Here is a 14,898-nt window from a genome sequence, read left to right as displayed (position 1 = left end):
AATAAACACTGACACGAGTTAGATGAAATAACCCTCCATAACGAAATTTCCCCCTTGAACTCCTTTCCTCTGAATTTTTATTTTCTTTTGACAAAAATGTGATCAACCAGCCGAACACATAAATTACACCATATTTTCATAAGTATTATTCTCTTTAAACATAATTATACAGGGAATTTCAGAAATAAGTGGTCAGTCAGACTTTGGTGTCGTATTCTACCCTCCCCAAAGATGGAACGACAAGAATGAAAAGAGATAATCGTGAGAATCGAATACCAAACTTTGACCACCTATTTCTGAAGCGCTCTGCATAATGCGCTATGTATATAATCGCTTTTTGCAATTAACTATGTACATACTTACAAACTTGCACGTTGAAACATTGTATTATATACAGTACTCTCTAAGAACGACTTTAAACAAAATCACTTTACTTAAATAATTTATTCTGTAAACAATATTTTAGAAATTGCTTGTAATAGTAGCTACACAAAACGCGTCTACGCAATTAACAAACAAGATAATATCCGTAATACTATCAAAGCTATCTTTGTTCCTATTCTTTGTATGTCAGTATTACAGCATGAAGCATGTCAATTAGGAGATTATCTTTTCCAAAAACAAAAGATAGAAAAAAGAAAACAGGGGTGAAACGATTGTTTTATTCGATTGGGCGCTATTGTAGAATTTGAAAGAATAGAAAAGAATCGAAGAAAAATTGAATAATCGAATTGATTTCGATTTTGAAGGGTCTACCGGAGGTAGTCTCAGTCCTGTGACGTCCCTAGCGCTCAATTCCCTTACGGGTACACCTCTAAATGGATTGCAGGACTCTTTGAGCAACGCTTATTCCAGCTTACAACAGTATGCAGGTAAGCGACTATATCGGACCTGTGCTTCTTTCTATTTGATCAGAATGTATTCTTGATATTAAATGGCAAATTAGTATTGTTTAACTTGCGCTAATGGTTGGTAAAAAGTGCTGTTCTAACAAGTAACTGTGCGCCTTAAAGCTCTCATTGGAAAGACGACGGTGACCGTGGAAAAGAAAGAATTACATAGTGAGTAACTAAACGTACAAACGAAGTGGAATGCCTGAATTTTCTTAGTGACGTACGATGTGTAATGCAGGACTACGTTCTGTTTGCAATCGATTTGCACGTAATCAAGTGTTAAAATCTGCAGTGGTTGTAATGTGCAAATGTATCTAATTTAAGTCTTTACTTAACCTCAAATAGTTTTCTCTCCCTCTCCCTCTCTCTCCTCCCCCCTCTTCCCCTATTATCTTTTTTAAATTATGCAAATTTACAGAAAAATAGTATGAATTACGGCTTTAAATACATGCGTATAAAATTAAAATTTCTCGCAGGGGATAAATAAAATATTCAATTTGAAATACATCGTGCATATGACCGCCACTGTATACACAAATCCCAACTCACAAGATACGCAATTTATTTAAAAGTAGAGGAAGCAATATAATAATGATTTATTCGTTGTATTATTGAAAATGTATTATAGCGAAACCTATACTACAAATAAGCATCGCTATCAATAACTGATCGTTTTACATGTTCGATAATTCGAAACCACAATGAGACCAAAAATCAACCAATAATTCAAACCTCCAATCGAACCAATAACTACATATTGTATCTGCGATCCAATAATCGGAAACCATAATCGAATGAACGATGGTAGCCGTCAAAATGCGAATCTCGTGGGATGAGAAGGAACAATGCGTAGCAGAATATCAATAGAGGAATAAGAAATCGGTGATGACGAATTTTGTGGTTGCAGGGTTCCCCGCGTTCACGGCAGCGGCAGCCGCAGCTGCGGCTGCGGCCCAAAAGGCAAAATTCACCAGCACGGACAAGCAGATAGAGGGTCCTGAAGGATGCAATCTGTTTATCTATCATCTACCGCAAGAGTTCAGCGATACTGACTTGGTTTCAACATTTCTGCCATTTGGGAACGTCATCTCGGCAAAAGTCTTCATCGATAAGCAAACGCAACTGAGCAAGTGTTTTGGTAAGATGCGTTATACTCTTGCATCGTTTCTCGTTAAACGTATATACGTACTATTGTTTATTTCGTCAATTTGTATATACTTTATTTATACATAAATGTTATTACTGTCCCCTCCCCTCCACTCACTCACTCACTCACCGATAGACCATTCGTTTCTGTTAAGATATATAAGTTAATGATTAACTAATGACCCAATTAAATATGTAAAGTTCTAGTCGATAAGTTATATTTAAGAAAAATTATGAAAAGTAATAGTAACACAGTAATGTTTCTATAAAATGAACAAAATTACAGAATTCATACTTAAGTAATATGTTCCAAAACAACGAAAAATAATTTACAGGCTTCGTGTCGTACGACAATGCGGCAAGCGCGCAAGCAGCGATCCAAGCGATGAATGGCTTCCAAATCGGCATGAAACGGCTGAAGGTCCAACTTAAACGATCCAAGGACGCATCGAAACCCTACTAGCCGACGTCGTCCACCGTTTGTAGGTAGATACCAAGGACTTCTCGGATACCACGGCTCGGAATCAACGACCTTGGTGTCCTTAATCAAAAACCAAAAAAAAGAAACCACTATTGACACATTCCATAAATCTCGCAACGTCGATCATCGATCGGGAATGTTTCTCGGTCTGGATAGATAATAGATAGATAATTAAATAGATAGATGGATAGATAGATGGATAGATAGATGGATAGATAGATAGATAGATAGATAGATAGATAGATAGATAAATAGATAGATAGATAAATAGATAGATAAATAGATAGATAGATAAATTGATAAATAGGTAGGTAGGTAGATAGATAGGACTAGGTATTTTCAATCGACCAAAGTGTCCAGCAGACGTTGCTAGCAAAAAATCTCTAGTCAAGCAGTAATTTTTATGAAGGTCAAAGAAAAATCCTTAATAGTCTTCTTTGCTTTTAGACGCCATAAAGAGGAATTTACGAGACTGTGATAAAATTGAAGACTTACTATATCGTCATAATTGTGTTCCAAAGAATATATCATTAGGAAGAACGTTCTATAGATACACATATAGATATCTGTATATTTTGTTCTTGTAAATGTTTGGAGTAGCCCCAAATGAGAACTAGTTTTCTCTAGAGTTCAAATCTCTCCACATGACAGTCCGTCCATATTATCAACATGCATATTTTGATTATTCTTATATCGAGATGATTATATCTATTTTTCTTCGTTTGACTGCTGTATATCTGTATTTCCCATGATATACGTGATTTTTATTGACCGTAACATTCTTCGAAATCAATATCTCGTATTATGGATAGGATTCAATGGCGCTTACAAATGATATAGAAGTCTTGTTCTTGTTGAACGCAGTGGTAACTCGTCGAATATTTCGGTTCCTGCTTTTTTTTGCCGGTGATGAGATACAACGAATAACTATTGTGTATGTCTTCTTTCTCTATCTCTTTTTTTCTATTTAAATTTTGTTTCTTTCTCTTACAACGCTTTCCGAAGCATAACTAGAAAAGACATTGTAGTATATACATGTTCCATTAGCATGTAGATCGTTGAGAGCTTTTTGTAATACGTATAATCTACGTATCCTTTGTGATCGTGTAAGAGACGTTGTGTTTGTATGCAAATAATTTTAGTTCATAGAACATATTATATACGTGATATATTCCAAATGAAAAATCCCAGAAAGCTATAAAATAAATAATCTTTTGTCTATGTTTCGAAACTGTATTTAGTAGTTTCTAGGATTTATTTAGAACATTTTTCATTAATAGGACCTTTCAAAATTGTATGTATATTTCTTGCTGTACGGTATTTCAGGAAAATACGAATCGCAGCAGGACAATGACACTTAATCGTGCCGCATCAAAACGAGACCTAAAAGTATTCTTAAATACCATTGCTCGATATACGTACATATTCGAAGATGCAAGCCTGCCCATTCTAGCCCTTTACCGCCCCACCAGCCCTCTTAATTCGCGCCAGTGGTGTAATCAAAAGTTCATTTCGTTGCAAACGGCTGCCAATCAAGCTTTCTGTGCTAACTTTTGTGCACAAAGTGGAAATTACGTAAACGTGAAGTTTCACTAACCAAATTCACCATGTAGCTTCTCCTCAGAATATCAGAGTACAAGTAGTTCGCTTTAAGTTTTTTTCTCTCACGCAACGTTTTAGTTTCGTACGTTTAACTAAACTTTTGTTGTTATTGATCTTATTTTTACTTGTTTGTCTTACTATTTTTAAAAGATCTGCTTCTATCGTTCCTTTTTTAATCGTTACATATGCATTATATTTATATACTTCTACATATATATATATACATATGTACACACACACACACACACACACACACACACACACACATACGCTTCCAGCAACTTCGCCGATAATTATTTGTTCGTTATCCGACATAAGGTACCAATGAAAACAATCGCCACGATCTACCTTACTAATTTAATTTTCTGATTACGCCACTATATTTTACAGTCGTAATCGCAATGATCGGTCCCCCGTTGTTGTCGTCATTCTTTCTTTTTTCTTTTTTTTTTTTTTCTTTTATTGTACAGGGTACACAGAACTTGGAACGTTCTATCGTGACAATAATACTCGTATATCGAAGTTTGATGGTTAATTTACGCTATGACGCTTCTTTAGTTGTTAGTACTAACATCGCCGTGTGTTCTTTTTTTCTGGGATGTCGTCGGACGCCGGGTACCATTATTGCCAGCAGTGGTTCATCGATTTTCTTCTTCATAAAATATGTATTCTACTATTATAAAGTCTTTACTAACGATCGTTTGATTCGTTTATTTACTTACTTATGCGAAGAATGGGCGCGTCGATGAACCACGATGACATGAAAGAAGCAACAAGAATCGAATGACATTAAGACTGATTAAATGATAACGTTACCATCCTTATTATATTTCTTTTATTAAAAAGTATTTATTAGAAAATAATAAAACAGAATAGATCCTTGTCGCTCCTACATAGGAACGATGTACCGACAAACTACCTGTGTACACGTTGCGCGGTGACGTTATATCCACAAGATCCTGCGACGGTGTTTTTATTCGAGTCATTTACATTAGCAAATTCTGGCGGGTTGCAAAGCGCTACTATCTACCTCGGTGAACTCGCTAGTCCCTATATATTCATTTTATGTTTGCTATCTTTTTTTCAACGTTATCAAGGAAAAAACGCGGAAGGAGAAAGTTGGCAAGCCTATCAGGATCGTTGGGAAAAGCAGAAACCAGCAAAACGCGGATAGTCGTAAGGAAAAATTTCCGCAGGTTCTAAAAAGAAAGTTTGAATGAACGCTGGTTTGTCGCGCTGGTTCGTCACCGTGCACGTTTACGCGGTGTAATATCCTACATATCTGGTGTGTGGTGGTGACTAACCTGTCCGTGTGTTTGTTTGTGTGCCAGCAGGTGGCCTGTGACGTTGTGACCGTGTTCTCGATCGGAGTCGCCGTGCCATGTCTCAGTCAGTCGAATCGGTCAATCGTTCGATCGATCAGTCAATCGATTAGTCAATCGATTAGTCGATCAGTCACGATTCCTTGGTCAACCTCTTGATCAGTCATTCTGTGTCTGTCGGTACCTGTATACACCTGCCCACTCTCGCTCCTCTACAAGAAGCGGCAGCCCGCTCTACTTCCCACATATATACCATTGTATTACCATACGATGCTTCCTACTCTTTTTCCCTACACGACCACCCTGGAAGAAAAGCAAAACAACACCTCCTCCAACGAATCCATCCACCTATGCGTGCACCGTTTCCATCTACGGTCACCACTGCTTGGTCAGTACGACATTTAACCGGGAATAGCAGCACAATGGCAGCACAGTGATTGTCAATTGTGGCGAGTTACAATCTGTGAACGCGCTGATCCGTGATAAATAAAAAAAACTGATACAAAGAGAGAAAGAAAGAGAAGAGTCCTCAACGATCATCGACCAGCTTTTAAAAACTCTGGACCAGGTCGGTGCGAAATTAGTCGAGGTGCGGAAACGGAAACGAGGAATCGTCGTGGGAAAAATAAACGCTCGATCGCGTGTTACAAAAATTCGAGAGAGACCAGGGAAACGACGATATATCATCGTTCAGAATCGAACTAACATGTAAAGAGTAGCTAAGCGGAAGCCGGAGCACTACCGATCGATCACTATGTTTTTATGTTCCTTGGGCTAAGCTATAACACACCGCTACATTATCTTTCTGTTTCTCTGTATGTGTGTATATATTTAATTATATTTTTCACAAAACCAGTTTATAATTACTTATAGTAAATGCCATAACATATGTATCTTTCGGCGATGTAACAACCTCGCTAAAGAGTAACGTTGCTCTTACTACATCGCCACCTTGTACACGTAGTTAGGGATAACAGTGATTCTAACAAATATTTCAACAAGGTTTAGTTGCATAGATAGACTCTACATTAATCCAATCTACCAACTATACCTTGGATTTTGGTGGTGCACATTTTGATACCATTGCCACGATAGCTGTAGTCAAACTGCACCAGTCAACGTTGCAATCCAAAACAATTTAACTGAACGAGTCAATTACATATTATCCGTTATTTTTACAATTTTACAATGCAGGATCGAATAAAAGCTTGAGTTTTAATGGATTAAACAAATTTACAGTAAACTGATGCACGCAGTAATCAGTGGCCACATAGATCCCTTTATCCCGAAGAGTCTATTGCGGCCATCACTCGACATGTTCAACCAAATACATATTGCGATAGAAATTTAGTCGGTTCTTTTTCCATACTAAATAGGACTTGTTTAATGCTTTTGATATTGATCCCTTAATTTTCAAAAATCGGTCGTACCTTTCACCTTTAATATCGTTTTAGTTTCGTTCGAAATTGCAATGGAAACACCGCTTCGCTACTCTTTATTTTGTATAATACTGTCATAGTTCGGCAACGCTTTGTACGTGGCGACAACTCTGAAGTGTAACACACGCTACTTTATCTCTTTGTTTCTCTGTATGTGTGTGTATATATATATTACATAGCATATGCAAATGTATGCAACCCATATATCTGTGCATGTGTATGTACGAAAATGTGCGTATGCGCGCGCGCGAGCCATGCGATCTAAAGCTGATACGAAGGTACTGTAGAAAGAAAAAATAGGGTATAGTTACCACGATCTTTCAGTCGCTTAATTTACAAGCGATTCGAAATAAACGACTGGTGGAAGGGAAGCAGACAAGTATCAATTTTAGATCGCAAAGAATTCTCCGTGGACCTCTAGCGTAAGAAATATTTGCGTACAATCACTAACTAGCCGTTAAAAAAGTAAAAAAAGAAAAGAAGAAACGGGACAAAAGCAAGAATGCTCGTTCTGTGAAACGGAACTTGTATACCTTATTGTATAATACAAAAAATACTATCGCGCCCGAGTTCGCTCTTCGATTGAGAATCGATTTTATCGGCTCACTTTCGGGATCGCTGTCAGCATCGCGAAGCGCCTGTTTATATGTAGATAAAAACGCGCACTGGTGACTATAGTGCTGACTCTAGTGACTCTAACTGAATAAATAATAGAAAAAATAACGTATGTAGGAAATGGGAAAACCATTGAAGAAAAGAATAATAGAACGAGATGAATGCAAACAAAATGTGCTAGAACGAAAAAATAAAAAAGATATCGTGGTCCGAGCGAAATGGGCAGAGTCCGATTTACTGTTGTAAATTAAAAATAATATAATGGTGTAAAGATTACCAAAAAAAGAACCAAAAACAAAAAAAAGACAAAACTGGAACAGAGGAGACAAAACGAAGTGTAGGGAAAAACGAAATACATAAGTAGCATTTTTTAATGACTTTGTGATAACGTTATACCGTATATAGGATTGGACTAGGGTTGCTTTTTAACGTATGTATGTATAATAGAAATAAGCGTGGTATGAGAAACTTAATGATGCAAAGATTTTGAAGTGAAAGAAGATCATAAGAAAGGAAAGAAACGCGAAAGAAACGAAATTGTTCATCAGGTGACACTTCGCTAGCGTGCACGCGATCATTCTAATTTTCCTTCTTTCTTTCTTTCTTTCTTTCTTTCTTTCTCTCCCCTCTTCATCACTCGTACCAAGGAGGTACTTACGATTCATGTTTTTAATTATGATCTCCAGTACATATGTTCGAGTTTCTAGACGAAATACGTACTGACGGGTAAAAAAAAAAAATTGTACGTGTGAGTACACAATGAGAAGAAAACGGAAGAAAATTGGGAACATTCGAAAAATGGTTTACGATCGTTGACATGGTGATCACATGTTGGAAGGTCATGTGATTGTATACGAATTAATCTTGAGTCAGTAACCATTTTTGTTACGTTAAATGCGACAAATATAAATAATTTTACGAAGTACGTAACAGGAAATCATTGTACATTGTTAACTTTGTCTCTTGTCTGTATAGTGTTTAAGTTTTTAAAAACGACGTAGAATGCGGGTCAGGATATATTCTGTTAAGAATTTAGAAGTTTTAATTGATCCTTTATGGTTCAGAATTTCTATATGAGAGCACTTACGTCGTTACTGATGCAAGATTAACTCAACGGCGTCACTGTAAGGTACTTAATTTCATTGTAAACCTAGAGAAGCATACGATTCCTGCATAGAAAAACATGAAAAAGAGAGAAACAGGATCTTGAAGAGTCCAAAAATGATAGCTGGTATTTCTTGCGGTAAAGCTAATCCAGTCTGCGTGTTCCTTAAATTTTTCTTATTGTCAGTTCAACGAAGACTTTACGTAGCGTCACTACATCTACAGTGTCACTGTATTATTCAAATATCAAGAAAAATGAATCATGGCTCGCTAATGAAACATCGCAAGCTCTCCCTCTAAACGACAAAAGTATTGAAAATCGTAAAGGGAAGAGAGCTTCGTCTTCGACTTGAACTAGATCCGATCGTTTGTTTTACACGAAATGATCGTGAATTTCATAAATTGAGCCGTATCAACAAGACAAATTTCGTTGCAAAGTATAATCAAATTATTTTTTATATCGAATCACTTATTGACTTGTGCACGAGGTAAAAAGTTAATGATGGATTCTAGGATTGACGAATAATTAGAATCACAGAGAATGATAAATAACATAGTTAAATCGCCTGGATTTGTCTTGTGGATATGATTTAAGAAATCTATTCGTTATGTACATCGAAGAAGGAAAAACAGCTGAAGTGCATAAGCAATCATGGCTGGCTCTCTTTCTGTTGCTCATTTCCACGAATCGTCCATTCGTCATTTCCCCTATCCTTTTATTATTAAAGGATCCGTTGAAATTTTCAATTTATAGCTATAATCGATTAGAGAATCTGATTTCTTAGAAAATTCTCTTTTAAGTATAATAATAATTTAAGCGTCATCCGATGACGCTGATACACGATTTACACGCACGCGTCAAACCAAATGAACGGAGTAACGAACATTTACTTTTTGCATATTTGCAGAGAAGAGTAAAGTAATATGTAAGATGATTCATTAAAAACAGATCGGAAACAGATCAGAATAGAGTGGAAATGAAAACAACATTTATTCAAAGTATGTAAGATAATTAGAGATCGAAAACCATAATGGAACCGCATCTCGTCGCAGTCTTTTCTATTTCATTCGGTATCCATTGACACCTTTGTGAGCAAAATTTCAGCTGTTTATTTGAGGTATGACGATACCTACCTATACGTACATATACAGTATAAATCAATCCAGCCAAATACCGTTTCAAAAGCTTGGTTCATCCATAATCTCGTCGAACATCGCGGTTATTACATACGTAGAACCATATGCTTCTCTGTCGTTTCAGACGATATGTTTCCAGCGATTCACGATCACATGTTCCTTTTCATCAAATTGAACCTAGAAATATTTCGGGGCATCGAAGTCAACTATGGAGCCATCTTGCATAAGTTATCAAATGGAAAATTCGTAATAATGTTCCCAGACTCGTGTCTTATCGGCCACTCCATGTTGATTTAACATTGATTAAATTTTATTCTGCGCTTTTAATTTATTTTGCCATAAAGAATCATTCTCCTACTCGTTTGTACGATACTTTTTTGACCGTACTTGCACGATTTTTGATGGATCATCTCATATTGATCGTAACGTAGGTGTTCGTTGCGTCATATTCCGTGCCAATTACCAAAGACGTCTCTTTAATTAATCGATGTACTTACGCACCGTGTTAACAACTAACTCTTCCTCTTTCACACACAAGCACGTTCAGCCGATATACATAAATATATAACGATTAATTAATTGTTTACGTGGAGTTACACGTTTTCTTAAGTTTTTTGTACACGTGAATACAAATGGAGCCTAGTCAGAAGTAACATTATAAATTAATATAGCATCATATTTTTCTTTCTTTTTTTTTTATATTTCATTCATTTACCAAATTCTCTTCAGCACGTATGTTGATTTCGTTTTTAAACAAAAAATGAAAGAAAAAGGTCGGGAATAACAGTGCTGCTACGTTGATCACCATTAGTACGATTATACTTATTATTATTGCTATACCCCACTTTACCAATTATTATCGTTGTCCTCATTATTATTACAATTGTTACTATTAGTTGAATCATTACAATTTACCCCTATTACCCTGTTGGTAGATTATTAATGTTAATTGCGACGTAATTATTACTATGGATACGATTCTTGGTGGTATCGTTATTGTAAAACTTTATTCTTATCATTATTATTACTTTTATATGTTATTATTATTTATAGGAAGTGTGTTTACATTATTATTACTATTATTATTTTATTATTATTATTATTATTATTATTATTATTCGTAGAAGCTTTGTTTGTTAGATGAAAATTGTGACGCTAAGCGAATTACTTCGATCATGGTGCAATAAAAAACTTTTGGATCGATTTTTACGAAAGCTTCGCAAGAAAATGAAACGAACAAGGATCACTCGTCAAACGTACTTAATAAATCGTCGTACTTGTCGATTGTAGAAATCTACATATTTATTTTTTAATGTCAGTTTTTTGTATATTTTGTATGATTTATTTTTTTTAATGAATTTCAGCATGTCCAGTGAATATCAGAAATATATAAATTTATACGAGCTACTCAGGAACCAAATTGATCCACCTTCTGAAAAATTCTTAATTTTTATAATAGAATATATAATTAATGTCTAACTTTTTAAAAACCAAATGATTACCTCCGAAGTCGATAAATTTGGTTATTGTTTGGCTCGTGTAAAAATTCAAAATAAAGTGTATGATCCTATTTCGTTTCGCATTATCGTAACTACCATTGCTATCAATAGCATTGCAATTGGTTAATTACTGCTCGATTATGTATTATCTTCTTTTTTTTCTTCGTTTTAAATGCCAGATATGTATGCATAATTCGTAACAGTTGTCATGTTCAACGGATATATGTATATATATTTCATCCCTACAATGTTAACAGATTATAGTACTTTATTTTGCTGTTTTTCTCTTCCGTAGAACGTGTTTTCTTTTTTCAATTTTTTTGTTCTACTATTACTATTAATATTACTATTTTTATTTTATAATTTTAGAGTTGTGCGTCTAACCGCGTTCGTTTTCCTTGGTGCTCTTATGTGTGCGAATTTTTAAAAAATGTAGCGCGTTAATATGTGCTATGAACAGACTCGAAAGACGATCGTTCAAAAGCGACCAGGATAATTTGATGTTCAAAATTAAATTAACATGCAAGCAAACTGCATGTGTTGAAAATCGATTGATATTTCATATTTATACATAATAAAGCAAAGGAAAAAATAAAAATTGCAATATTATGTATAAGAGAACATAGTTTGAACTTATAGTTAGATAGAGATTGTATCTCAAATTGAGCGGATTCTACAACAATTTAATCTTTCATTCGTATCGTAGGTGATACGAAAAGTTTCTAGAGATAAAACAAAAAATGCTATCGTGCCAAAATTTTTCGATAATAAAAAGAAATGGATGATCGCCGTTCGAGGTCTCGATCACGACAGAACCGAATATGCTTTCGCGTGGAAGATCGACGAAATTCGATCGATCGCCTGAAATAAAACAAAAAAAGAAGAAAGAAAGAAACACCACGGTGAAAACGATCGTGAATAAAATCAAAGAAAAACCAAATTTCACCGCCAAAACCGCAAACTAATAGCAAAATCTTTTTTTCTGTCCCTGCGCACTATAAAGGCTGTACACGCGTATGTATCATGCGTATGTGTATGTGTGCGCGTGTAATGCGAACAACCTATATATGTATATATATGCATATGTGTGTATGTGTGTGTATATATATACACATACATACACACATAGATATATATGCCTGGGCATTACGTGTGTTTCTTTCGTGTATGTGCGTATAGAGATACATGTACAAATAATCAATGTATATTTTACGTGCGCTCTAATCGTTCTTGTTGAACGTGATCATCCGCGTCACCCATCGTTATGTTTAAAATGCTTGCGTTTATAGAAAAAATAGTTCTACATATTTTTTTTCTTTGTTTCCCGTTTAATTTTTGTTTCAATATCCATATTTATATATTATATATATACATACATATACATATAAATATATATATGTATATATGCATATATATATATATATATATTTTTTTTTTGTTCTTTCTCTGTTTTCTTTTTCTTTCGCTGTATCTTCTTATTGTTAGCGCATCAATGGTATTTTCCGACTATCATGATCGATCGACGAAATAAGGGAAAAGTAAATATCGTCGATCTTAAACATGTTCTTTTTTTTCTTTTCCCATTTATCCTTTTCTTGTGGTATACCGGAGATCAGCATGTGGCGTATGTTGAAGTAATAATACATTGTATTTATTTTGTTGGTTTAATTTTATTCTTTGCTTTTATTGCCGTCCATCATACCAATTCCTGGAACTCCCATCTACTTGTCACTCGTCGTTTCCAAAACACTTCTCAGTTCTATCTCTCTATAAAAGAATTTACGATAAAGTTACATTACAAAAATTACGTTCGAATAGACCGTCGACTTGGTTAGCAACGATACCGCCGATACAATTTTGCAACGTGTTTGACTCCCAGATATTACGTTGCACTTGTTAAAAAGATACTACAACGAGTGAAATTAGTGATCACATTTCGGCTGAACGCATTTCCTACGAAGTTTTATATTAATCGTTATCATTATCTCCCTTCGTTGTATGGACTGAATGTTCAAGTGTAAGTACTTGATTATGCAAATAAGTGATGTTGAATAATATACTAAAAAAAAATGGACGCTCAAGGTTGGAATCGAAGTATCCGTTCAATCTATTCGACGAGATACGAGAATCGTTCGTATTAACTTATCCAGCAGTCGTCCATAATCTTCGAAAAATTTACAGAAATACTTGAACACATTTGATACTGTGGATATTTTACCAAAACTGGCACCTTTTACATAATAACCAGTGATTCTAAATCTAATTTTAAGGGACGTTGATTTTAACGGTCGATATTCCTTTACATCCATCAACCTTCCAATTATTTGTCTATTCGTGAATATTAAACATTGGGTTGTCCGAAAAGTGTCTTTCTTTCGCGAACGTGTTATTTACAACAGTGCACCTTCGTACAAACGTGAAACCAAGTCTGTGAAATGTCGCGGTGTTTATTTCAGCGGAACAAAATGGTAATTCGACGAAATAACACGAAAGAAAAGACGTTGTGCGTCTATTATTTCCTCATAAAACGAAAGAAACTTTTCGGACAACATAATACTAAAAATATCTTGAAAATTAAATATCAATAACTACCGAATATATATATATTTCTTTAAATTCTCGCATTCATGGTTTCATGCCTTTTCAAATGTATGTGTCCATCGTGCTGGAACAGTTAATAAAACGTTAATCGCAACGAAACGGAGGCAAACGAACGTCAAACGAAAAAGAAAAGATGACGGCGGTGCTAGCCACCGAGCCACGCGAGAACGATTTTTATACGTTGTATAAATTTTGTACATAGTCAAACATAATCCAGCTGTAACAGCAACTTTGATAACTATCTTCATGAATGTTCATTGTGTTCGGCCTAACTAATTCGATCTTTGCTAGGACGAGAATGTATATCCGCCCTTTTGAACCCTTTACGTAATGTTTACCCAAACAGAGGATGAGAGAAATCGGTTTACGATAATTAAAGCTACGTAATTCCGAAATATGCTACTGGAAATATTTATTGTATCACTCTCAAATTTAAAACTAGCTCGTGTAACTCCTTTATAAAATTGACGCAAAATCACGATAATATTTTTTATAAGAAAAAATATTTTTAATTGATTTTCACATTCGGCGATAAAAGTTAGTGATACACGATACATGTATATTTTAGATTCGTGGAAATTTATTCGAATCGCACTGTACGGATAGCTTAAAATTAATTTATTTCCCTAGTATTAATAATAGAAGAGATATAAGTGATATATTCAAATGATACAATAAATATTTCCGATAATATAAATTGTCATCGATGAGAAGAACGCGCAAAATACATAAAAAGACATTATATATATACAGAGAATAAGACTTCTAAATATGTACAAAGGGATCGAAGAAAAGATGCGAGAGTCGCAATATTTTCGAACGAAACACGCCAATAGGAAGGCCAAAGGGGCGTTTATGGACAACAAGAGTCGAAGATATACGTTTTTGTCATATCGTTCAGTTAGATAGAAGAGAGTTAGATGGAATGATCCACATAATTCGTTAATGTAAATTGAGATAACGACGGAAGAGAAAAGCGTAATCTATAAAATGAAATTAAAAGTCTATATACAGTGTGTCGCAAAAGTAAACGATTGCAATTAAATGATTCGATTAGTA

General features: G+C 35.0%; 1 protein-coding gene across 17 annotated transcripts in view; it reads left to right on the top strand.

Annotated features, from left to right (window-relative positions):
* Nucleotides 1-12,906, top strand: part of LOC100644765 (CUGBP Elav-like family member 2) — a 552,950-nt gene extending 540,044 nt beyond the window's left edge. For 10 of the 17 annotated variants that reach the window (XM_048408798.1, XM_048408808.1, XM_048408801.1 and 7 more), the window contains 5 exons: nt 750-872; nt 1,014-1,061; nt 1,801-2,031; nt 2,375-2,525; nt 5,454-12,906. In XM_048408798.1, coding sequence (XP_048264755.1) covers nt 750-872; nt 1,014-1,061; nt 1,801-2,031; nt 2,375-2,502 — 530 coding nt within the window. In that variant the 3' untranslated portion in view covers nt 2,503-2,525; nt 5,454-12,906. The remainder of the gene's footprint in view (nt 1-749; nt 873-1,013; nt 1,062-1,800; nt 2,032-2,374; nt 2,526-5,453) is intronic. The other 7 variants (XM_048408810.1, XM_048408809.1, XM_048408807.1 and 4 more) reach the window with 4 other exon arrangements.
* The last annotated feature ends 1,992 nt before the right edge of the window (nt 12,907-14,898 follow it).

Source organism: Bombus terrestris, chromosome 9 (assembly GCF_910591885.1).
Source record: "Bombus terrestris chromosome 9, iyBomTerr1.2, whole genome shotgun sequence".
In the NCBI taxonomy this organism is placed as follows: domain Eukaryota; kingdom Metazoa; phylum Arthropoda; class Insecta; order Hymenoptera; family Apidae; genus Bombus; species Bombus terrestris.
This window is presented reverse-complemented; position numbering and strand designations above follow the sequence as displayed.